This window comes from Ruditapes philippinarum, unplaced genomic scaffold, assembly GCF_026571515.1.
Source record: "Ruditapes philippinarum isolate M1 unplaced genomic scaffold, ASM2657151v2 ctg1078_1_1_1_1, whole genome shotgun sequence".
NCBI classification, from domain to species: Eukaryota; Metazoa; Mollusca; class Bivalvia; order Venerida; family Veneridae; genus Ruditapes; species Ruditapes philippinarum.
Genome location: NW_026854045.1, coordinates 15,433 through 43,347, shown reverse-complemented (window position 1 = coordinate 43,347; position 27,915 = coordinate 15,433). Strand labels below are relative to the sequence as shown.

The following is a 27,915-nucleotide window of genomic DNA, read 5'->3' as shown; positions in this document are numbered from 1 at the left end:
TCTGAGTTCCAAGAAATTATTAGTAGGAAATCAATATTTCTACATTATACAAAACATTATTATTAACAAATCAAAAGTTTTTCGTGACTCTAGAATAACTCGCGCATTAACAAAAGAAGAACTATTTTCGTGACTCATACCGCGGGTTTAGCTGAATATTCAGCAGTTATTAATAAATTAGATACAGTGCAATGGTTAGTGTAAATATCTATTTTTGAAAATGCATGTAACAAGAGAGTTTTTCAACACTTTACCACCATGTAGTCTTTCATGGTAATCTTTATTGAAGGTCAAGTTATAATATCAGTTCTACTTCCGATTCTTGTGGTTTGTTTACATATTTTTCTAGGTCACGATTATATGAGTTAACCTTCCCTATTCTAAAAATAGATTCTGCTTCACCCTGTGCTGATTTTCGGACAGGCGATTAGGGAGTACACATTATATACACATGTAATAAACCAGCGGATTAAATGCAATACTTTTAGAAATTCTCTACAATTGTAAGAAGCAAACATTAGTTGAAAATGGAATTTAGTGTGAAATTGAAAAGGACAACTAAACACTGTAGTGCTTAAGTGACATTTAAATTAAAATAAAAACCATGTGCTCTGGCCTCTACATCTTTACCTTGTAAATAAAAGAAATCTAAAAAATACAATATTAATTGCTGATGATTTTAACCAAAAACATTTTTAATGAGACATATCCAAGAGAAATAAAAATACAAATGACTTATATTTTATTGTCTATATGCCCACTATGATATAACACGAAACAATTCTAAATAGCATTCTCACATGTGTAATGTATTATGCTTGAAGTTTATTTGCATGGTTTTATTTTAGAAATATTTCGTTGACAGTTTTTTTTTCTATTTACATATCATTTCTTGGAATAAATCGATAAGGACACTGATTTACAAGTTTGACCAGAGTTTTTAGGCATAAATTTCATTCTGTATTTAAATGCTTGAAAGTAGAAAATCTGAATTATATCAGATTGGGACACAACATATATTGCTCTACAAATCTCGAACTTGTATGGAACAAATTTTCTCTGTTATATGTTTTGTGTTTTTTTTTCTATAAAAGCCTTAAATAATGTCTCTCCGGTTGCATGTCCGTGGCATTCAGTGCTGCAGCACTTTGATTCTACATGTTGTGAAAATATGACAAAATAAAGGCATTTTAATAACTTGAGAAGCAGATGTTTCTTCACCCTGTTGAGAATTTTCAACAAGTAATACTCAGACTGTCAATAGTTATGTAAAATAAAACACAAATATAAAACTATAATAGCATACAGCAAAAGCTATGTAAAAATAATGAGGAGCTCATTTTTAGGTGCGGTCAAATTCATACATCCAATACATCAAGACATCACTAACACTTTTCAAACCTTCAATGTCTTTTGAAGATGTTCAACATTTTTCATTTCTATATCTAGCTCTTTTTTTTTTCTTTCGAGACTTCTCGACTTGACCAGAAACTCAAGACTGCCATAAACAAACAATTAATAAAAAAATTTTGTCCTTCAAAATTATTTTTCCCTGACTTTTCCCTGACTTATTTGGATTTTTATTTTTCACTGACCAATTTTCAAAATTTCCTGACAATTCCCTGATCTTGAAAAAATAACACATTTCCCTGACTTTTCAAGTCCGCTGGCAACCCTGAACCAGTAGTTTTCAAGCAATACTCTGGAAAAGTAAAGTAAAAGTAACAAAGGGCAATAACTCTGTAATAAGTCAAGATGGAGTTATGGTTCCTGTGCACTGCACTACCTTTCAATGTGCTTGAACATTGTGTGAAGTTGTATTGAATTCCAACCATTCGTCTTCAAGTTATGCTCTGGACAAGGAAAATTGAAATTGACTGCTGGACCAGTGACTGCTATATATCCTCCCACTTCGTTTCGGGGGGGGGGGGGTATTAAAATAGTGACAGAATCAAGAAATGTTTCAGTTTTGTTTTCAATATACATTTAGCTCTCTAAAATGTAAACATTAAGGGCCCATTGTCTAGGAACTGCCTCACACAAACAATTATATGTAATATAAATTTCCTTTTAAACACAAGCAATTATCATAGTATTGCAAGCAATCCATAAGTCCCCTACCGGTTAGAACCCCATCAACTAATCAACTAATGTTTCAATTTTTCTATATTTTAAGTAAATTTGTTGGAAAAGTTCTTTAAAAGTGATCACAGGAAACAGTTTTTATGAACAGACAGACAGACGGACTGAAGGACACTCTAAAGTTAATATTTGAAACATCCCTGTTACCAAATATAACATTTTTAAAAGCAAAATTCTTAAAGAGATAACTCTTGAATTAAAGATGCAATTTCATAAAAAAATTTCAGCTCTTTTTGACTAATCACAAATAATGTTATATTTGCCATGTTTTAAGCCTATTTGTTGCCAAGGCGACCAATATTTTTTCAAAATAGGGAGAACAGATAAGACATGCATAATCTCAAGACTGCCATCTACCCATATGTCAAGTTTCATAAAAATATTTCCAGTACTTTTTGAGTTATCACTGGATTCAGTGTATGTGTAAAATTTGCCATTTGTTTAGTCATTGTGTTGCCATAGCAACCAGAATTTTCAACATAGGAAGAAAAGAAAAAGACGTGCATAATCTCCAGACAACCATCTACCCATATTACAAGTTTCATAAAAATATTTCTATTACTTTTTGCGTTAACACAGGATCTAGTTTATGTGTAAAATTTGCCATATTTTCAGTCTATTTGTTGCCATAGCAACCAGAATTTTCAACATAGGAAGAAAAGAAAAAGACGTGCATAATCTCCAGATTGCCATCTACCCATATTTCAAGTTTCATAAAAATATTTCGAGTACTTTTTGCGTATCACTGGATCCAGTTCATGTGTAAAATTTGCCATATTTTAAGCCTATTTGTTGCCATAGCAACCAGAATTTTCAACATAGGAAGAAAAGAAAAAGACATGCATAATCTCCATATAACTGCCATCTATCCATATATCAAGTTTCATAAAAATATTTTCAGTACTTTTCAAGTTATCGCGGGATCCAGTTTTGTGGACGGACGGACGGACTGACAGACAGACGGGCGGAGGGTAAACCTAAAGTCCCCTCCGGTAAACCGGTAGGGGACTAATTAAGAATATAAACAAACAAAGGGCCAAACTTACCCTTGATTTCTCACTTGATATTTATTCCCATTAATGGTGATTATTTCTAAATAAATGGGCCATTTTATGACATATTTATTTTACTCAAACAACATGAAGTATTTAACATTTATAGATATCTACTTTGAAACATTTCAATTATCTTTAGCCTCAGCATTGAAGACACACTAAATAACCTTTATAAGCATTAAAGATTCTTTACTCTGGGCATTTAAGATACTATATTTTTTCCTATATTTTTGAAATCCAGTATGTGGGGAATCTAGGAATTTCCCAAAGACCATGAGGAAAGTTTCATAAATTTTGGCTCATAGCTTCTTAAGCTATTGTCAAAGACAAGGAATTTACACAAAGTGTAACTGTGACCTCAAAATTAACACAAGAGCCGGTTGAACCAGGTGATGCTCCCTGAATAGGTTTTGACACAAGAAAGTATACCACAAATTTTGTGATGGATGGAGATATGAAAGACAGAGAAGTGATCCCTATGTATGTCTGCTACTCTGTAGCAGGAAACACAAAAACCCATTTGAGATCTCCACATAATCTTACATCAAATTACAGCTTTAGAAAACTTTGAAATTCAAACAAATCTGAGGAAGAATATTGAAGTAATGAATGCTCCAAGAAAACACTCTTTTCTTGTATAAAATAAAATAAATTAAAATTGACAGTTAAGGTCATTTACAGATTAAGGTCATATCTAAATCATTCAACATGTTAGTGTTGTCATTTGTGATCTTATGTCCAAGTATTAATCAAATTTGTCCATTTTAATTCATACTAATTAATTAATTAACAATAAAATAATGACAAAGAATGAATCGGATCCTTAAACGAAAAACTAATATGAACATTATAAGGCAAAATGAAATAATATGACCTTGATAAAAGTTGGTGATCACCAAATTCCTATTCATATAAACATCCCAGCAGAGTTTCAAGAGAACTGGATGGAGGGATTCTGAGGCATGGATCCAGAGGGACAGGTGAATTGACAGACAGACTAAACAGTGACTGTATGTGTCTCCATTCCAATCACCAAAAGTCAAATATAAACTTTCAAATAATTTAAATTTTGAAATATATGAAACTACAAACACATGGATTTCATTTGCAAATGTTGTTGGAGGGTAGTGTTTGAAGAACAATTTGCCTTTATTTCTTCTCAAACTATGTTAAACACCAATTATATCAACTGCTACAGACCAAATGTAAGCTAAATGATTACTATCTTCAGCCAAAAACACAAAACCATGTTTGTAATGCTAGGTCAATGAACAAGAGGGCCATGATGCCCCTGATATAGCTCACCTGATTATAGGCCCAAGGGTGGGGCCAATTTTAACTCAGGGGCTTTTATTTGAACAATCTTGGTACAGTGTAACTTCCGAAAACCGAACACCCATGGGACTTGTCAAAAAGTTCGGATTTCAGAGGTTTCCGGAATTCAGAGGTTTATGATAATGTGGACAAGACTAAGCCACTTAATATAACTAAATGTCAAGGAAGATGTGGCCATTACTGTAATATCATATATAATAGTCTTTTAATCAAGATAAAGATGTGCATGAAAAGAATACATTTTTATCTTACCTGCAAATGCTTTTGAATTTCTATCAGTTTGTAGAAATGTTGTTAATTGCATAAACTTACATATCGTCCGATGCTAGTTAATTAATTATTACATCAAATGCAATAAAATCCCTAAAGACGTTTGATGCATACATTGTCCAATTAATTGTCATTTAATCCGCTAATAAACACTTCAAATTAACTGACCACAGTAAATTACTTTGATTAACCCATCACTTCAAACATACCATTTCACAGTTTGTGATTTTAATGCGTGTCAAATTACACGATCACCGCTAATTAGTAAACAATCGATAGGGAGATTAAATCTTCCTGCAGGGTAAACATTCTCGATTTACAATGTATGTCACACCTTTGGATATTTCCGGTTTTTGGAGGTAAAATTGCATTGATTTGACTCTAATTTTATGAAAATATCGTCCGGAATTCAGAATTTAGAAGTTCCGGAATTCAGAAGTATTATATTAATAGAAAATAGAAGGGGGAAAATCGGGACCGAAAAAATTGTTCGGTTTTTAGAAGTTTCCGGATTTTAGAAGTTCCGGAATTCGGAAGTTGCACTGTAGATACACATCAGAAGATGTTTCATGATAAATATATAAGCTCTAGCTCTTTGGGTTATCAAAAGAAGACTTATTAAATTACTACTATATACATAAGGGGATAAACAATGGCCCTTGGGGCGGGGCAATTTTGACCCCAGGCCTTTTATTTGAACAAACTTGGTAGACACCTACTAGAAGATGTTTCATGGCAAATATCTATGCTCTAGGTCTTTCTGTTTCTTACAAGAAGATTTTACTATATGTATATAATGAAAATCAAAGACCCCTCGGGCGGGGTTAATTTTGACCCTAGGGCTATAATTTAAACAATTTTTAATGTTTAATATCTAAGCTCTAGATATTTTGGTTTTACAAAAGTAGATTTTGTTAAGTTTTTACTATTTTACTTTATACAAATAAGAAAAATCAATGACCCCTCTGAGACAGGGCCATTTTTACCCCAGGGCTTTTATTTGAACAAGCTTGGTAGACACCCACTAGAAGATGTTTCATGCTTTATATCTAAGCTCTAGCTATTTTGGTTTTTCAAAAGAAGATTTTTTAAGTTTTTTCTATATACAAATAAGAAAAATCAATTTTGACCCTTGGGCATTTATTTGAACAAACTTGGTAGACACTGACTAGATGATGTTTTATGCCAAATATTTAAGCTCTTAAGCTCTTTCAGGTTTTTAAAAGAAGATTTTTTAAGAGTTCTGCATGGAATTAAATTCTTTGAACAATTTTTTAAAGTAGACTACCAAAGGAACATTCCTGTGAAGTTTGGATGAAATTGGCTAAGAGGTTTATGAGGAGATGTTGTTAAAAGTAAAAGTTTACGGCCGGACGCCGGACGGCTGGACGAAAAGCAATCACAAAAGCTCACCATGTCACTTCGTGACAGGTGAGCTAAAAAGTGGACAAAGCATACTTTTAATTGTTGATCTAGCTGCTGGTTTAGGTGGTTTTTCGTCTTTAGATACTGCTTCTTCTAATGACTGCTGTTGTTCTCTCGTAATATCTACAAATTAAAAATAAATGAATCTTTCGATACAAGATTATAACTGTTTATCAGAATTTTTTTTTGTAACTTTTTATTCTAATAAATCATATATTCAAACTAAGTTGTTCATCAAAACAAAAACAGAAGAAATTCAAACAACAGTCACTAACAAAAACATTCTTTGTACATTATATTATAATTCTTTTACAGATTTGCAATACATTCAATGATCCACAGCTTTGTTAATTTAAGGCATGCATCATATTTTACATGCATGCATTGTTTAATGAATGAATACCATCTATGTCTATATTTTCAAGCTGGAAAATTATCTCACCAAAAGCTGTTTTCCCTCCTTCTTTCAATACATCAGCATCAAATGAGCCAGTATGTTTGACATCAGCCACTGTATCATGATGGTTCCATGGATTTGTTCCATTCTCTTGTGGTTGATTTAAAACATTCTGCATATCTTGAGTTGTTCCCCTTACTTTTTTAATGTCTAATTCTTCTTCAACATTTTGAGGCTGCTGACTTTCTACATATAGGCCACTTTCATTGTTTCCTGAATTGTTTGTGCTATTGTTGTCAATTCTATTAACTTCACATTCAGCATCTCCTATTTTAGATATCTTTACTTTTCCATTTTCTATTTTTATATTATATATAGGCTCATTATCAATCAAAATAAAATCTTTGTATACACTCACACCTGAAGCTCCTTCCAGCTGTGGGACTTTTACTACAAGATTGTTACATTTAAGTATAAATCTATTACCAACTTTCTCTATGCTGAAATCCAGTGTCTCTGGAACTTTATTTTCTTCTTTACCTCTGGCAATTTGAGTCTGAGGTATTTTAGCAGCATTGTCAACTTTACGACCAGATACACAATCAGTCCCTTGTAAAGGACATACACCTATTCCTTCAGAAACTGTGTCTAATTTAATATTTTTTTCCTTATCATCTGCAATATGTGTTATACTGGTCATAGAAGAAGTTGAAGAATTTTCCCACTCTCTAATTTGTTCATCCAGGTCTTCACATGGAATGGTCTCTACAATGGATTCTGAAGAATCTGAGCTAGAGTATAGTTGAACTGTATCATCTTTCTGTAGTAATTCTAATGAAACAAGAGATGTTTGTAAAATACTTATGCCTCTCACGCCAGTGTATATTTTACGCAGTGTACATGGAAATGAAATTTACCTTTTGAACTTAAATCAAAAGGGGTCTCTACCGGTACTATCTGAGATGCAACAACCTAGTCATCTATCGGTACTTTCTGAGATGCAACAAAATATCAAGTATGAAATGTCTTAGCAAAAATGTTTTTGAACTATAAATAGCACAAACCTATGGATGACATATAGACCATTACATAGGTTTGACTACACTTCTTAATTATAAATTATTATTAATAAACATATTCAACAATCTTATTTTTTATTGCATTCTTTATTTCCTTTAATCATATGACCTCTGTAGTTACAGAGTGACATAGCATTGGTCCGAGTAATATGTGTAAAGCAGACATGGCATGTGTTTAGCAAGTATAATGCTAGATATAAATTATCTAAACATGAGCCCTGGATATGAGTTTTAACAGATTTTATATTGATTAATTTATATCTTCCCATAAGTTCTGATAGCTGAGCATTATCAAACAAGATATGTTTGTAAAACATGTATGCCCCCTATCGGCAGCCAATTTGTCATGTGATCAGGTTATTATGCATGACTTCTGACCCAGTGAACAAGCAATTAATAAGGGTTATCAAGTATCTACTGGTCATGACTAGTCACAAGGTAATAATTATTGTGACCCCATAGGTTGTGTGCAGCAATTAAAGTTATTAAAAATCTTACCAATTAATATATACATAAATTTTATGAATCACATAGGCCTCATTAATGACAGCCAAGTTGTTATATTACATAAGACCTTCAAATGTGTATACCAAAAGCACATAAAAATATCAACCAAGGCAACTTGAGTTGTTGAGTTATTGGTAAGAAACGGTCATTAAGTACAAGGTCAATATGACATTGACCCCTTGACCCCAAAATCAATAGGGGTCATCTACTGGTCATGACCAATCATCATACCAAGTAAGAAGTTCCTAGGCCTAAGGGTTCTTTAGTTATTGATCGGAAACCGTTTTTACGTACAAGGTCAATGTGACCTTGACCTTTGACCCCTTGACCCCAAAATCAATAGGGGCCATCTGCTGGTCATGACCAATCATCATACCAAGTTTGAAGTACATAGGCCTAAGCCTCTTTAAGTTACTGATCGGAAACCGTTTTTACCTAAAGGGTCAATGTGACCTTGACCTTTGACCCCAAAATCAATAGGGGTTATATGCTGGTCATGACCAATCATCATACAAAGTTTGAAATTCCTAGGCCTAAGCGTTCTTTAGTAATTGATCAGAAATCGTTTTTACCTACAAGGTCAATGTGACCTTGACCTTTGACCCCTTGACCCCAATATCAATAGGGGTCACCTGCTGGTCATGACCAATCATCTTACCAAGTTTGAAGTTCCTAGGCCTAAGCGTTCTTTAGTTATTGATCGGAAACCGTTTATACCTAAAAGGTCAATGTGACCTTGACCTTTGACCCCAAAATCAATAGACGTCATCTGCTGGTTATGACCAATCACCATACAAAGTTTGAAGTTTCTAGGCCTAAGCGTTCTTTAGTTATTGATCAGAAATCGTTTTTACCTACAAGGTCAATGTGACCTTGACCTTTGACCCCTTGACCCCAATATCAATAGGGGTCACCTGCTGGTCATGACCAATCATCTTACCAAGTTTGAAGTTCCTAGGCCTAAGCGTTCTTTAGTTATTGATCGGAAACCGTTTATACCTCAAAGGTCAATGTGACATTGACCTTTGACCCCAAAATCAATAGGCGTCATCTGCTGGTTATGACCAATCACCATACAAAGTTTGAAGTTTCTAGGCCTGAGGGTTCTTTAGTTATTGATCGGAAACCGTTTTTACCTACAAGGTCAATGTGACCTTGACCTTTGACCCCTTAGTTATCACTCGGAAACCATTTGGTCTACAGACCGACGGACCGTACGGACCGACAAGTGCAAAGCAATATACCCCCTCTTCTTCGAAGTGGGGGCATAATAAGTAATTAATTTGGCCAGAGATAGTGAATAGAGAGCAATCAATTGTAAAATTTATTAAGTCCAAAGGACATAACTCTGTCAACAAGAACCGGTTGAACCGGGTGATGCTCCCCGAGAAGGTTCTGGACACAGGAAAGTATAAAAAAAATGAACAAAGGGCAAAAACTCCAAAATTAGGCAAAGCGGAGTTATGTTTTTTTGCACTGCACTTCTATTCAATGAGATCTATCTATCTATAAAGTTTCCTGATGATATCAGAATTATGTCCCAGGTAAAAGTCAAAGTGTAAAAATGAACAAAGGGCAATAACTCCAAAATTAGACCAGGCTTTGTTTAGGTTCTTTAAGCATTGCAATTCTATCCAATTATATCTAGCTACCTACAAAGTTTCATGTTGATATCTCTAATAGTTTTAAAGTATTGTCGCAGGACAAAGTCAAAAAGTAAAAAATTAAACAAAGGGCAATTACTTCAAAATAAGGCAAGGCAGAGTTACGGTTCTTGTGCACTGCACTTCCACCCAATGAGACCTATCTATCTACAAAGTTTCATGTTGATATCTCTTATAGTTTTAGAGTAATGTCCCAGACAAAGTCAAAGTGTCAAAATGAACAAAGGGCAATAACTTCAAAAGTAGGCAAGGCAGAGTTACCGTTCTTGTGCACTGCACACCTACTCAATGAGATCTATCTACCTACAAAGTTTCATGTTGATACCTCTTGTATTTTTAGAGTTATGTCCCGGACAAAGATCAAAGTGTAAAATAAACAAAGGGGGTAATTCAAAAATAAGACAAGGCAGAGTTACGTTCTTGTGCACTGCACACCTACTCAATGAGACCCATCTACCTACAAAGATCCATGTTGATACCTCTTATACATTTAGAGTTATGTCCCGGACAGAGGACAAAGTGTAAAAAAAACAAAGGGGGTTATTCAAAAATTAGGCAAGGCATAGTTACGGTTCTTACGCACTGCACACCTACTCAATGAGATCTATGTACCTACAAAGTTTCATGTTGATACCTCTTATAGCTTTAGAGTTATGACCCGAACAAAGTTCAAAGTGTAAAATAAATAAAGGCGGATAATTAAAAATTAGGCAAGGCAGAGTTATGGTTCTTGTGCACTGCACACCTACTCATTGAGATTTATCTACCTACAAAGTTTCATGTTGATACCTCTTATACTTTTAGAGTTATGTTCCGGACAATGTTCAAAGTGTAAAAAAAACAAAGGGGAATAATTCAAAAATTAGGCAAGGCAAAATTACGGATCTTGTGCACTGCACACCTTCTCAATGAGATCTATCTGCCTACAAAGATTCATGTTGATACCTCTTGTTGTTTCAAAGTTATGTCCCGGACAAGAAAAGGGGACGGACGGACGGACGGACGGAAAGACGGACGGACGGACGGACAAGGCGGCGACTATATGCTCCCCCGAAATTTTTTCGGGGAGCATAAAAATATTGCTCATAAACCTTGACCTACATATTCTTATGATAAATCTGTATACCAAATTTCATTTCAGTAAGTGCATTATTTCTGCAAAGAAAATTAATGAAAACTGCAAATAATTGGCATTTTTCTAAGTCCAAGGGGCTTAACCCTTATGTCAACAAGGGCCATCAGTGGTGACATGTGTCGCCTCATGATAGCCATACATGCGCAAAAAATCATTCAACCTAAAAACCTGTGTAATATGCACAAGACTTTTAGCCATCAAACAATCCTGTAAAGTTTCATTATAATTGCATGATTGGTATAATAGGAGTCGTTCTGACAAATTATACAAGAGGGCCAAGATGGCCCTAGATCCCTCCCTTGACCCATCGACCTCAACCCAGCAATGTCTTAGACAAGCATCCTGACTGAGTTTGATGACAATTCAGTCAAAAACGTGACCTCTAGAGTGTTAACAAGGTTTATCCATATTTTGGCAGTGTGACCTAGTTTTTGAAACCAGGTGACCCATATTTGAACTTGACCTAGAAATCATCAAAACTAGAAATGTGTCATCATGCCACGGATGCCCCCGCATGCAGCCAAAATTTCAGATGGTGCTTTAATTATTTTTTTTCATTTTAAGTTCAAAGCCCTTAAAACTTTTCAATGTTAACACAAACCATTTTCATACAATGTTCAAGGCACTGAAATTATTCAGTCTAAACCTTTTAAAAATAGCATATTGCATATCTGTAGCCAAAATAATGGCTAAAAGTAAGAGTGCTGAAAGTGAAAGTTCAAAATTTTTCCAACATTCAGGAAAGATAAGTTTGTCTTAAATCATTGAACTACAACCAAATTCAAACTTAAACTGCTTATTCCTAAGATGTATCTATATTATTTTCAAAGTGAAAAAGACATAACTCTGCCAAAAAATCATCAAACCATGACCAAATTCCAACTTGACCTGCCCATTCCTTTGACATATCCATATGTCAAATTTAAGTTGAATATGTAACACTGTTGGGTAGATAATGAACAGAAACTGTAAATTTCATATTATTTTCAAAGTGAAAGGGGCATTACTCTGCCAAAAATCATTGAACCATGACCAAACTCGAACTTGGCCTGGGCATTCCAAAAACATATCCCATATGTCAAATTTGAGTTGAATGTGTTGTACCATTGGGGAGATAATAAACGGAAACTGAAAATTTTATATCACTTTCAAAGTGAAAGGGGCATAACTCTGCCAAAAATCATTGAACCATGACCAAATTTGAACTTGACCTGCACATTCCTTTGACGCATCCATATGTCAAGTTTGAGTTGAATGTGTTGTACCTTTGGGGAGATAATGAACGGAAACTGAAAATTTCATATTATTTTCAAAGTAAAAGGGGCATAACTCTGCCAAAAATCATCGAACCACGACCAAAATCGATCTTGACCTGTATTTTCTCATGACATATCCATATGTCAAGTTTGAGTTGAATGTGTTGTATCTTTGGGGAGATAATGAACGGAAACTGAAAATTTCATATTATTTTCAAAGTAAAAGGGGCATAACTCTGCCAAAAGTCATCGAACCATGACCAAATTCGAACTTGACCTGTATTTTCTCATGACATATCCATATGTCAAGTTTGAGTTGAATGTGTTGTACCTTTGGGGAGATAATGAACGGAAACTGAAATTTCATATTATTTTCAAAGTAAAAGGGGCATAACTCTGCCAAAAATCATCGAACCATGACCAAATTCGAACTTGACCTGCATTTCTCATGACATATCCATATGTCAAATTTGAGTTGAATGTGTGCAACCGTTCTTAAGATAATGAACGGAAACTGATGATGACGGAATGACAGAATGACGGAAGGATGGAAGGACGGAAGGACGGAACAGGGTAACACTATATGCCCCGGCCATTACATGGCGGGGGGCATAATAAATTTGTAGACCAATTTCCAGGATACCCAACAGTAGGCTGTAGCAACTAGAGAGTTCAAAAGATTTTTCTATTTCTAGCTCCTGTGACCTAGTTTTACATCAGAGATGACCCATGTTCGAACTCCTTCAAGCAATTAATTAGATAAGCATCCAGACCAAGTTAGATGACAATTCAGTCAAAAATGTTACCATAAGAGTATTAATAAGGTTTTTTTTACATATTTGGGCAGCGTGACCTAGTTATTCACCCTAGGTGATATTCGAACTAGACCTACAAATTATCAAAAGAAATTTTCAGAACAATTTCCAGGATATTTAGATAAACAAGAATGTCGGACACATATACCCCCTCTTTTTAGCCATTGACTCACATAATTGGTAATTTTATTACAGAAACTTGCTAAAAATGGGTACATGGAAGTGTTCAATTATGGAAAAATCAACGGAAACCATTTTGACATTTAAGGCCCATGTGACATTTACCCTTGACCTAATGACCACTAAATCAATAGAGGTCATCTTCTACGTATGACCAATCACTATGTGAAATATGAAAACTTAGTGATTAATACTTTTCAAGATAATCAGCGGAAACCATTTTGACATTTTAAGATCCCTGTGACCTTGACCTTTGACATAGTGACCTCAAAATCAATAGGGGTCATCTACTAGTGATGACCAATCACTATGTGAAATATGAAGACATTGTGATACATACTTTTCAAGATAATCAGCGGAAACCATTTTGAAATTTTAAGGCCCCTGTGACCTTGACCTTTGACCTAGTGACCCCAAAATCAACAGGGGTCATCTACTAGTTATGACCAATCACTATGTGAAATATGAAGACTTTGTGATACATACTTTTCAAGATAATCAGCGGAAACCATTTTGACATTTAAGGCCCCTGTGACCTTGACCTTTGACCTAGTGACCCCTAAATCAATAGGGGTCATCTACTAGTGATGACCAATCACTATGTGAAATATGAAGACTTTGTGATACATACTTTTCAGGATAATCAGCGGAAACTATCTTGATATTTAAGGCCCATGTGACCTTGACCTTTGACCTAGTGACCCCAAAATTGATAAGGGTCATCTACTAGTTAAGACCAATCACTGTGTGAAATATGAATACTTTGTGATACATACTTTTCAAGATAATCAGCGGAAACCCTTTTGACATTCAAGGCCCCTGTGACCTTGACCTTTGACCTACTGACCCCAAAATCAATAGGGGTCATTTACTAGTTATGACCAATCACTATGTGAAATATGAAGACTTTGTGATAAATACTTTTCAAGATAATCAGCGGAAACCATTTTGACATTTTAAGATCCCTGTGACCTTGACCTTTGACATAGTGACCTCAAAATCAAGAGGGGTCATCTACTAGTGATGACCAATCACTATGTGAAATATGAAGACTTTGTGATAAATACTTTTCAAGATAATGATCGGAAACCATTTTGACATTTAAGGTCCCTGTGACCTTGACCTTTAACCTAGTGACCCCAAAATCAATAGGGTCATCTACTATTGATGACCAATCACTATGTGAAATATGAACACTTTGTGATACATACATTTCAAGATAATCAGCGGAAACCATTTTGACATTTAAGGCCCCTGTGACTTGACCTTTGACCTAGTGACCCCAAAATTAATAGGGGTCATCTATTATTGATGACCAATCACTATGTGAAATATGAACACTTTGTGATACATACTTTTCAAGATAATCAGCGGAAACCCTTTTGACATTTAAGGCCCCTGTGAGGTTGACCTTTGACCTCGTGACCCCAAAATCAATAGGGGTCATCTACTAGTTATGACCAATCACTGTGTGAAATATGAAGACTTTGTGATACACACTTTTCAAGATAATCACCGGAAACCATTTTGACATTTAAGGTCCCTGTGACCTTGACCTTTGACCTAGTGACCCCAAAATCAATAGGGGTCATCTTCTAGTTATGACCAATCACTATGTGAAATTTGAAGACTTTGCGATAAATACTTTTCAAGATAATCAGTGGAAACCATGTGGTCTACCGACGGACAGACCGACAGACAGACCGACAGACAAACCGACATTAGCAAAACAATATACCCCCTCTTCTTCGAAGGGGACCATAAAAATGCAGCTACTAGAGTGTTAACAAGAATATTCTATCTTTAGCTCCTGTGACTAGTTTTTGATGGGAGACGACCAATATTTGAACTTTGCCTAGAAATCATCAAAACAATTATCCTGACAAATTTCCAGAATATTTGGTTCAAAACTGAAGCCACAAGAGTGTTAGCAAGATTTTTCTATTTTTAGCTCCTGTGACCGAGTGTTTTGCCTGAGATGACCCATATTCAAACTTGTCCTAGAAATCGTCAAAACAACCTTCTAAATTGGTCAAGGATATTTGGATAAAAACTGCAGCCACTAGTGTTAACATGATTTTTATATTTTTACATTCTGTGACCCATTTTTTGACCAGAGACAACCCATATTCGAACTTGACATAGAAATCATCAAAACAACCTTCCTGGTCAATTTCATCAAAACAATCTTTCTAATCAATTTCCAGGACATTTGGATCAAAACTGCAGCCACTTAAGAGTGTTTACAAGATCTTTCTATTTTTAGATTCTGTGACCTACTTTTTGACCAGAGACAACCTATATTCCAACTTGACTTAAAAATCATCAAAACAACCTTCCTGACAAATTTCTAATTTTTTTTTTTATCAAAACTGTAACCACCAGTGTTAACAATAGCTCCTGTGACCTAGTTTTTGACCAAAGACAACCAATAATCAAACCTGACCTAGATTTCATCAGAACAATTTTCCTAACCAATTTGATCAAAACTACAGCCTCTAGAGTGTTAACAAGATTTTTCTATTTTAAGCCCCTGTGACCTACTTTTTGACCAGAGACAACCAATATTTGAACTTGACCTAGAAATCATCAAAACAACCATCCTGACCAACTAGTAAATCTACACTACTGTAACACTGACAAGTTTAAAACAGTCAAAAACGTTTGTTTATTTATTTTGTGAGGATTTATTCTCAAACCTAAGAATGTATTCCAGTCCAGATATGACTTTGTGATAACCGTGACAGGAAGTTTCCAAGTAAGTATAGTTTTATCCATGAAATTGTCAAAATCTGTGTTTAATCTGCATAATTTAAAGTCAAACATTATCTAAGTAGAGCTCAATCTTAAATAGAGTTAGAAACAGTTTGAAGGTAATGTATATATTTATCAAGTAATTTGTAAGTGCTCCACACACAAATGTTTTATATGGCTGATCAAATAAGGCTGGTGGTTCGACCCCTGAATGAGGTACATTTTTTTTTTAAATCTTTTTTTTTTTGTAAGCAAAACAACAGGTATTAAATGAGAATTAATATTTAAATCATTATTTATTTAATGAGTGAAAAAATAATAAAATTAAAAGTTTATTTATTAGTTGATAAAACCGAAATACAGGAGGAAATATTGTTTCTGTCAAATCATTGATGCACTAAGTTTTTTTTCAGGCTGCCTGGATTGGGTCCAAAGTTTTATGTCTATGTTGTGTGCAAGAAAAGAACTAAACCAAAAGAAAGAAGACACATAAGCAAACCTGTAAGAAAATATCGTCAACAAGAGGGTTATGATGGCCCTATATCGCTCACCTTAAGGAATAGATCTTATAAATTATTTTTCTTTTTGAAAACAAGCAACAGGTTTATAAAAATTGTTAATGTTATTTAAAGGTCAGTGTTAAATGTAATGTATTTTTGGCCGACAGCAACAGGAATGCTAACAAGTGTATAGAAATACCTCTTTTTTTCTTTTCTTTTAAGTACAGGTTGCTAAAAAATACACTCCCTGTAGCGTGTTTACATCATGAAAACTTTAACAATGACATCATAATTAACAAGACAATGTACAAATTTGGATAATACTGCAATAAAAATGGGTCAAAGACAGAAATTGCCGGGTTGCATTTGTATACCAAATAACATGACTCATGAGGCTGTGATGTTACTAAAATTTCCTACCATTGACCATTAAACTTAGTCGGTAAACAGGAAGTGGATAAGCGATAGACCTGAACTTTGCAGTCAGAATACCAAATATCAAGAGGCTGTGATATGTAGTTCATAAGAAAACTGTTACGGAAATTTCCTTCCACTTACAATTATTCCCGAAAATTTCACTAGGTCAGAAAACTGTAAGTGGATGAGCCACATACCTGGCTGTTTACCAAACATCAAGAGGCTGTAATAAGTAGTTGCTGAGAAAATTGTTACGAAAAACTCGTACCATTCATCATTATTATGAATTTAACTAATTAGAAAATTGTTACGAAAAATTTGTACCATTAACCATTATCATGAATTTAACTAAGTCAGTAAACATGAAGTGGATGAGCGACAGACCTAAAATCGAATCCCATGGTATGGGACAATGTGTTAATGCTGCATACTAAATATCATGAGGCTCTAATAAGTAGTTGCTGAGAAAACTGTTACGAAAAAATGCCCCAACCAATTTGCCTGCCTGCCCGGAATCAAGTCTCAGTACATGATGGTAAACAGTATTTTTTTTTCATACATGTAAATTTTTTTCGAAAATCAGTATTATAGTTGTAACAGATATCCCATTAGTGTTTAAATATTAAAATATTTTTTGATAGTGTTTACTCAGGGGTATCTTGTTGGCCAAAGCATCTGTGGTTTATCATATAATAACATATTAGAACACCCTTTCTAAAAAAAAAAAACAACAACAACAACAAACAGCAGGGATCTCAGGAAGGTCAGAATTTCACTGTTTGACCAAAATTTTCATGAGTCAATTCAGTTTTTTCTTCTCTTATTTCTCTACATGAACCATTTTCATGTTTTAAAAATTAATTCAAAAATTACTGTTTGGGAAGTCCTTTTAAGAAGATTTTCAAGCTTAAATTGATTATATTGTGAGGTTAATATATTTTAAAATTACGTAATTTTCTTGCTTAGTTAACAATATGATAAAGATAATTAAGTATTACTAGCACCATTGATAATTACCATAATTATTGTTCCATTTTCACTTACATTTATTGACATGACATTGTACATGTATAATTTCATAAATCATAACACGGGACATCGGGAGGTGATATTTACATTAATACTGAATGTCATGCCTTAATACTTCACAATTAGTTAACAAAATACCTGTTTCAACAAAGCACACCGATAATTGTATTCATCTTCACTTCAATGTTATGAAATACGAGTTTATGTTACATAATTTCTCAATTTTCTTGATTGGCGGACGTTTCGTCATGTACTTCCGGTTTAGTATAATTTATAATCTCAAACTCGAGGTCAGATTAATACAGCTGATGTATTCTCAGGCAAAGTTTTTTTATGGACTGGTTGGTATCTGGGAGATACGATAACCGTATGTCCCAGTTGGTATGCATTATTTAATGATTTGAATCGTATGATTGATCTCAGAATGAAATATTATGGCATAATTCGTTCATCAGTAAGAGCGGTGTAGATATGATTTTTCCCGCAAACCGGAAGGATACAAAAAGTAATATCCGTACTGTAAATTAAACTTTTATCTTAATCAACTAATTTTTGTGGAAAAAAAAACAACATTTTTTGTTCACTTTCATTTCTTTGTGCAATATCTTACACAATAAGATGTGCAAGTCATTGTCAAGAACCGAAATATTTTACATTGTATTTCGGAAATGACACAGTCTTCCTTTCTGATGGTGTTACGAAATTAATGGAAGAATTCATTATTGAATGGGGAAATCAACTTCACTGTAGCTCTCAAATTTGTGCTATTCTGATTGACTATGTTTTGAATTAACATTCACGGTCAACAAACTTTTCATCCTTCTTATGCTTTAACAGAAAAATCTTCATAACAATGTCTGTTGAGACAAAAATACAAGATGTGGACAGACGCCGGACGACGGACGCATTTGGTTGGCCATCCTAAAAGCTCACCTGCACTTTGTGCAAGGTGAGCTAAAAACAGTTAGTTGTTGATGTTAAAGACAATGAAATAATTTGTAACAAATGTAGACAAATACTATGAATTAGAATCATCATCTTTTACAAGAAAAGACAGCAACCAGTCAGATCCAGATTATGTTACCAGTACCAGATTTACTACCAGTAAAACACATTCAAATTGTTTAGTCTGACAAAATTAGTTGTTCTGTCTTCAGAGGCCAAATTCAATGTGTTAATAGAACAGAAAATACTCATACCTGCTGGTTCTAGGTGCTGTGCAGTACACATACATGAAGGCCTGCTTTGTTCAGATTCTCTAGATAAAGTGAGCATCCGAGCAATTACATAGACAAGCATCCTGACCAAGTTTGATGATGATCAAGTCAAAAATGTGACCGCTAGTGTTAACAAGGTTTTTCTATTTTTAGCTCTTGTGACCTAGTTTTTTATTCGAGATGACCCATGTTTGAACTAATCCGAGCTATCACCTAGACAAGCATCCTGACCAGCATCCTGACCAAGTTTGATGATGATTGAGGCAAAAATGTGATTGCTTGAGTGTTAACAAGGTTTTTTTTTATTTTTAGCTCCTGTGACCTAGTTTTTCATTTTTCATCCGAGATGACCCATGTTCGAACTCATCCAAGCTATCACCTTGACAAGCATCCTGACCAACTTTGAGGCAAAAATGTGACCTCTAGAGTGTTTACAAGGTTTTTATATTTTTAGCTCTTGTGACCTAGTTTTTCATCCGAGATGACCCATGTTCGAACTCATCCGAGCTATCAACTAGATCATCCTGACCAAGTTTGATGATGATTGAGGCAAAAATGCGACCGCTAGTGTTAACAAAACTAAATGTGGATGGAAGACGGACAATCATCAATCCTAAAAGCTCACCCTGAGCATGCTCAGGTGAGCTAAAACACCTTTTTATCAAAGGGCCAATAACTCGGCCAATTATCATTCAACCGGAAAACCCCTGCAATATGCGCAAGGACTTGAGCTACAGATCAATCCTGTAAAGTTGTATTAGTGGTATAAGAGAAGTAGTCCGAACAAACTTTAAAAATAAAAATTATTAAAGGGTCATAACTCTGACAAAAATCATTGAACCGAAAAATGCTGACAATATGCACAACTAAACTTGGTACTGATCATTCCTGTAAAGTTTGGATGAAATTGCACCAGTAGTTTATGAGGAGTAGTCCGGACAAGCTTTTGCGTATCTGGCAACACACAGAAAACAAGAGGGCCATGATGGCCCTGAGGTCGCTCACCTGTATATAGCCCCCCCCCCCCCGGGCCAATTTTTACCCAAGGGCTTTTATTTGAACAGACTTGGTAGACACCCATAAGAAGATGTTTCATGCTAAACATCTAAGTTCTAGCTCATTGGGTTTTTTAAAAGAAGATTTTTTAAGTTTTTACTATACACATATAGTTAAAAACAATGACACCCCTGGGGCAGGGCCAGTTTTGACCCCCGGGCTTTTATTTGAACAAACTTTGTAGATATTTACTTAAAGATGTTTCATGTATAATATCTAAACTCAAGCTATTTGGGTTTTTTCAAAGAAGATTTTTAAGTTTTTGCTATACACATATAAGGAAAATCAATGACCCTCGGTCCGGGCCAGTTTTGACCGAAGGGGGTTTTATTTGAACATACTTGGTAGACACCCATTAGAACATGTTTCATGCTAAATATCTTAGCTCTAGCTCTTTGAGTTCTTTAAAAGAAGATTTTTTAAGTTTTTACTATATGCATATAGGGAAAATCAATGACCCCCTGGGGCGGGGCCAATTTTGACCCCAGGGCTTTTATTTGAACAAACTTGGTAGACACTCATTAGAAGATGTTTCATGCTAAATATCTTAGCTCTAGCTCTTTGGGTTCTTTAAAAGAAGATTTTTTAAGTTTTTACTACATGCATATAGGGAAAATCTATGACCGCCTGGGACGGGGCCAATTTTGACCCCAGGGCTTTTATTTGAACAAACTTGGTAGACATTCACTAGAAGATGTTTCATGCCAAATATCTAAGCTCTAGCTCTTACGGTTCTTTAAAAGAAGATTTTTTAAGTTTTAACTATATGCATATAGGGAAAATCAATGACCCCCCGGGGCGGGGCCAATTTTGACCCCAGGGCTTTTATTTGAACAAACTTGGTAGACACTCACTAGAAGATATTTCATGTCAAATATCTTAGCTCTAGCTCTTTGGGTTCTTTAAAAGAAGATTTTTAAGTTTTTACTATATGCATATAGGGAAAATCTATGACCCCTTGGGGCAGGGCCAATTTTGACCTCAGGGCTTTTATTTGAACAAACTTGGTAGACACTCATTAGAAGATGTTTCATGCTAAATATCTTAGCTCTAGCTCTTTGGGTTCTTTAAAAGAAGATTTTTTAAGTTTTTACTATATGCATATAGGGAAAATCAATGACACCCTGGGGTGGGACCAATTTTGACCCCAGGGCTTTTATTTGAACAAACTTGGTAGACATTCACTAGAAGATGTTTCATGCCAAATATCTAAGCTCTAGCTTTTACAGTTCTTTAAAAGAAGATTTTTTAAGTTTTTACTATATGCATATAGGGAAAATCAATGACCCCCCGGGCCGGGGCCAATTTTGACCCCAGGGCTTTTATTTGAACAAACTTGGTAGACACTCACTAGAAGATGTTTCATGCCAAATATCTTAGCTCTAGCTCTTTGGGTTCTTTAAAAGAAGATTTTTTAAGTTTTTACTATATGCATATAGGGAAAATCAATGATCCCCTGGGTCGGGGCCAATTTTGACCCTAGGGCTTTTATTTGAACAAACTTGGTAGACACTCATTAGAAGATGTTTCATGCCAAATATCTAAGCTCTAGCTCTTACGGTTCTTTAAAAGAAGATATTTAAAGATATTTCTTTGGTTGCCATGGCAACCAGAGTTCTGCATGAAATGGAATACTTTCAACAATCTTGATAGAGCTTCATACAAAGAGTATTCCTGCCAAGTTTCATTAACATTGGCCTTGTGGTATCATAGAAGATGTCCTTAGAATATTTAAAATGTGGACGGACGACAGACGACGGACGCCATTTGGTTGGCCATCCTAAAAGCTCACCTGCACTTTGTGCAAGGTGAGCTTAAAACACCTTTTTATCAAAGGGCCATAACTCGGCCAAAAATCATTCAACCGGAAAACCCTTGCAATATGCGCAAGGACTTGAGCTACAGATCAATCCTGTAAAGTTTTATTGAAATTGTATAAGTGGTATAAGAGAAGTAGTCCGGACAAACTTTAAAAATAAAAATTATTAAAGGGCCATAACTCTGACAAAAATCATTGAACCGAAAAATGCTGACAATATGCACAACTACACTTGGTACTGATCATGCCTGTAAAGTTTGGATGAAATTGCAGCAGTAGTTTATGAGGAGTAGTCCGGACAAGCTTTTGTGTATCTGGCAACACACAGAAAAAAAACACCTTTTTATCAAAGGGCCATAACTCGGCCAAAAATCATTCAACCGGAAAAGCCCTGCAATATGCGCAAGGACTTGAGCTACAGATCAATCCTGTAAAGTTTCATTGAAATTGCATTAGTTGTATAAGGGAAGTAGTCTGGACAAACTTTAAAAATAAAAATTATTGAAGGGCCATAACTCTGACAAAAATTATTGAACCGGAAAATGCTGACAATATGCACAACTAGACTTGGTACTGATCATTCCTGTAAAGTTTGGATGAAATTGCATCAGTAGTTTTTGAGGAGTAGTACGGACAAGTTTTGTGACGGACGGACAGATGGACATTCTAACAGGAGAGTATTTATGTGGCTACTCTATTGTTCTCTATATCAAGGGGCAGGACATGAAGTGGTTGCACACTTGGTTCAAGCGAGCGAATTGGTTGCAAACTTGACAAAATGGCAAACACGGCGTGATTTTTTGAAACGGGTGAACGAATTTTTGCCAGGCAAGTGGGTTTCTTTGTTATTTTGAAGTTCATTAGTATGTCTATTCCATAATGCAATATATGTACTACACTCGGTTTAAGATTTCAGCATCCTGGATTCTGTTTTGACGAAGTTATTGAAGATATAAACTGATCATGTAGATATTTTGAAATTTGACATGTGACTGTTCTGGTCGGTTATTCTCCTAATTTATTCGAATTTGTAAGTTTTGAACTGCATTTAACAATAACAAAATATGTTTCTGTCAATGCAGTACAAATGGTTTAGTTCGCAAGTCCGAAGATAACGTTCAATACACAAAAATATCTTGTTCAAGCATATTTTGGTTGCAGACTTATACTTCAAGCATTTTTGGTTGCAAACTTATTCTTATTCTATTGAAATCCATAGTAAAACTTTGCAAAAGGATTTGTAGTAGTTTATATTTATTAACCTATTTTCAATGGCAATTATTGACATTTATGTTCTTTTACTTGTTTTTGTTATAAATGTTATTTATACTTTCTTCTTTTACACCAAGTATGCACTTTATGTTTCAAATTACATGGTTCTCAGTTCAATACTATAATCATCAGTAAAAGCCTGCAAACAAAATAATAGCACATAGAAGAAAAATATTTATTGATACTTCATTTCTAAAATATGTCATCATATGTAAAATGCAAATGAAAACTACATACAAAAAAAACGTATGTGAGAGTACTGCTGTATGTAAGTGAATTATTTTCATCATAAACAGAAGGACATGTGCACACATACGATGTTAATCGGCACAATTTCCAAAGTTTATCAAAACCACAATAGATGTTATTTTGTTTGTTTCGTATATAAAGATCAGCAGTTGCTTTAGACATAAAGTATGTAAATGTACTTATAAACCAAAAGTTAAAATGACATGCTTGTTTACAATATTTCGGATTTGATGTACATAATTATCATATATGTCAATTGGTATTCTAAAAATCATTTTGACTATTAGATCATAATATAACTGATATACGAAGTCATTGTTCGAGTTAGGGAATTTGGAAGATGTTTCGATTGGTCAATAATAAGGAACAATTTAAAGAAACATGTGAATTGTTGACATATGAATAATGCCCTTAGGTCAATGTTAATATAGTTTTTATCTACTATATAATCAAATTTATTTCAAATCTCAAAAAAGAACAATAATGAAAGCTGTTTGTTGCTATTTTGCTCTTCTTTTCCTTTACTGTTTGTCATGCCAAGATAAATAAAGTCCTAAGACTATATGCATATAGTAAAAAATCAATGACCCCCTGGGCCGGGGCCAATTTGACCCCAGGGCTTTTATTTGAACAAACTTGATAGACACTCACTAGAAAATGTTTCATGCCAAATATCTAAGCTCTTGCTCTTTGGGTTCTTTAAAAGAAGAGTTTTAAGTTTTTACTATATTCATACAGGAAAAATCAATGACCCCCTGGGGCGGGCCAATTTTGACCCCAGGGCTTTTATTTGAACAAACTTGGTAGACACTCACTAGAAGATGTTTCATGCCAAATATCTAAGCTTTAGCTCTTTGGGATCTTTAAAAGAAGATTTTTAAGTTTTTACTACATGTATATGCATATAGGAAAAATCAATGACCCCCTTGGGCGGGGCCAATTTTGACCCCAGGGCTTTTATTTGAGCAAACTTGGTAGACACTAACTAGAAGATGTTTCATGCTAAATATCTTAGCTGTAACTCTTTGGGTTCTTTAAAAGAAGATTTTTTAAGTTTTTACTATATGCATATAGGAAAAATCAATGACCCCCTTGGGCGGGGCCAATTTTGACCCCAGGGCTTTTATTTGAACAAACTTGGTAGACACTCACTAGAAGACGTTTCATGACAAATATCTAAGCTCTAGCTCTTTGGGTTTTTTAAAAGAAAATATTTTAAAAAATTTCTTTCGGTTGCCATGGCAACCAGAGTTCTGCATGGAATTAAATTCTTTGAACAATTGTTAAAGGTGACCACCTAAGGAGCATTCCTGTGAAGTTTGGATGAAATTGGCTTGGTGGTTTATGAGGAGATGTCATTTAAAGTAAAAGTTTACGGACGGACGGACAACGGACGGACGCTGGACGAAAAGCGATCACAAAAGCTCACCCTGTCACCCTGTCACTTTGTGACAGGTGAGCTAAAAAGTTGCACATAAAACTTAAAAGCAAGTGATATGCAAACTCTCACACAGTCACCTAAGTGAGAATAGTCAAAGTATTCTTTGCATTGCTGAGCTAATTTTCTAAACAGTGATTTGAAAATGAACTGACCTTTAATTGTGACCTTTGATGTTGAACTCAGATTTTCAATACTAACTGTGTACTCTCCGGAGTCTTGTTGGCAAACATTTTGTATCTCAAGGAAATGGCTGAAACCTTTTGATGTCTGTGTGATTCTCTCATTCTGTTCCAGTGGCTTCCCATCTATGTACCATGTGGGTTTCATGTGTAGTTTGTTCACAGAACATCTTAGATTTAGATTTAAGCCTTCAATCAGATTTTTCTCTACATTTAATTCTTGTTTAAAAGCCAGCAGGTTTCCTAAGTATTGCAAAGAAATGGCAAGAAAAAAATGATTTTGAATACTTGCATATACATATGGTAGAATGTGTTATTCTAACAAATTTCCATGTAATCCTTGGTAAACAAAAAATTAATTGAGGCCATCTACTAATTGGCCATTGTAACCTTAATATTTGACCTAAAATCAATATGGTCATCTAGAAGCTGTGTAAAGTAATATACCCAGTTTTCTTTAAGAGGAAGAGGGAAGTGGCATAATGAATGCTGCAATTTTGTACCTTAAAAGAATGATGGATTTTGTCTTTTTTAATATGTGTTAAAATATACATGTAGATTAATATACATGTTGACTCCAGATTTTCAATTTTAACTGTGTAATTTCCAGCATCTGATAGGCAAACATTTTGTATTTTAAGGGTATGGGTTAAATCTTTTGATATCAATGTGATTCTCTCATTCTGTTTCAGCAGCCTTTTATCTTTGTACCACATGGCTTTCATGTGTAGTTTGTTCACAGAACATCTTAGATTTAGATTTAAGCCTTCATTCAGACTCTCCTCTACATTTAATTCTTGTTTAAAAGCAAGTGGGTTTCCTAAGTATTGCAAAGAAATGGCAAGAAAAAAATGATTTCAAATACTGGTACATGTATATACATATAGTAGGATGTGTTATTCGACAAATTTTCATGTTAATCTCTGTAAACAAAAAAAAGTAGTCATCTACTTATTGGCCATGGTAACCTTAATCTTTGACCTAAAACCAATAGTCATCTAAAGGCTGTGTAATCTTGAAGAGTAGGAGAGCTGCATATTGAATGATGCAGTAACTTGTTAGAAATACTGTTTTCATTTTCTTTAGAAAGTATTTTAAATTAAAATTTACAATGAAGATTAATGATACAGAAATACATGCTACTTAAACAAGATATGTTTGTAAAACATGTATGCCCCCTATCGGCAGCCAATTAGTCATGTGATCAGTTTATTTAACTGACTTTTGACCTAGTGACCAAAAATAAATGAGGGTTAATTACTGATCATGACTACTCACTAGGTAATTGTGACCTCAAAGGTTGTGTGCAGCAATTTTATGTTAAAGTTATTTTAAATCTCACCAAATAATATATGCATAAATTTTATGAATTATGTAGACCTCATTAATGACAGCCAAGTTGTTATATTACATAAGACCTTGAAATGTGTATACCAAAAGGATTTTTAGTTTTAATAAAAAAATATCAACCAAGGCAACTTGAGTTGTTGAGTTATTGGTCAGAAGCAGTCTTTACATACAAGGTTAATATGATCATTATGAAAAACAAGATCAATGCAACCTTGATCTTTGTTCCCCTGACCCTAAAATCATTAGGGGTCATCTACTGGCCAAGACCAATGCACCTTCAAAATTTGAGGGCCAAAAGCCCATAGCTAATCAAGTTATTGATAGGAAACTTTTTAACTACAAGGTCATTGTAACATTGATCTCTGACCCCTTGACCCTAAATCTATAGGGGTCTTCTACTGGTGAAGTCTAATGCACCTACTAAGTTTGAGGGCCAACAACCCATGGGTTGTCAAGTAATGGATCAGTAATGAATGCTCCAAGAAAACACTCTTTTCATGTATAAAATATGATTAAAATTGACAGTTAAGGTCCTTTACAGATTAAGGTCATTTACATAAGGTCATATCTTAATCATTCAACATGTCAAGGTTGTCTACTAGTAATCTTTGTCCAAGTATAAATCTAATTTGTCCATTATAACTAATAGTTACTAACAATAAATAAATGACAATTAAAGAATGAATCACATTAATAAAATAAATGAAAAACAAAGTTATGACCATTATAATAAAATAAAATAATTTGACCTGACAAAAGTTGGTGATCCTCAAATTCCTTTTCATATAAACATTTCAGCCAAGTTTCAAGACAAATGGGTGGAGAGATTCTAATATATGGATCCAGAGGGACAGATGAATTGACAGATAGACAAAACAGTGTCTACATTGTAATATGTGTCTCCATTGGGAACCATCAAAAGTCAAATATCAACTTCCAATAATTTCAATTTTCATAATATGAAACTACAAACACATGGGTTTCAGTTGCAAATGTTGGAGAGGAGTGATGAAAGGACAAGTTGCCTGTAATTATACATGTTATAAATTCTCACAAAGGCTAAACTCATATACAAATATATCAAATGAAACAGTACCAAATGTAAGCTAAATGATTACTATCTTCAGACAAAAACACAAAACTATGTTTGTAATGCTAGGTCAAAGAATAAGGTGACACAGCATACCTTTATTTTTAGATCTAGGGGCTGGTATAGGTGGTTTCTCATCCTTACATACTGCTTCTTCTAATGACTGCTGTTGTTGTCCCGGAGCATCTACAAAATTAAAAAAAAATTGAAACTTTAAATACAAGATTTTAACTGTTTATCAGATTTTTTATTGTAACTTTTCATTCTATCAAATCATATATT

General features: G+C 34.4%; 1 protein-coding gene across 3 annotated transcripts in view; it reads right to left on the bottom strand.

Moving 5' to 3' along the window:
- LOC132738787 (uncharacterized) overlaps positions 1 to 27,915 on the bottom strand; it is a 51,997-nt gene that overhangs the window by 9,603 nt on the left and 14,479 nt on the right. For 2 of the 3 annotated variants that reach the window (XM_060726383.1, XM_060726382.1), the window contains exons 6-9: positions 27,730 to 27,819; positions 25,167 to 25,436; positions 6,670 to 7,455; positions 6,261 to 6,350 (exon numbers count right to left, since the gene is read on the bottom strand). In XM_060726383.1, the coding sequence (XP_060582366.1) occupies positions 6,261 to 6,350; positions 6,670 to 7,455; positions 25,167 to 25,436; positions 27,730 to 27,819 (1,236 nt within the window). The remainder of the gene's footprint in view (positions 1 to 6,260; positions 6,351 to 6,669; positions 7,456 to 25,166; positions 25,437 to 27,729; positions 27,820 to 27,915) is intronic. The other variant, XM_060726384.1, reaches the window with a different exon arrangement.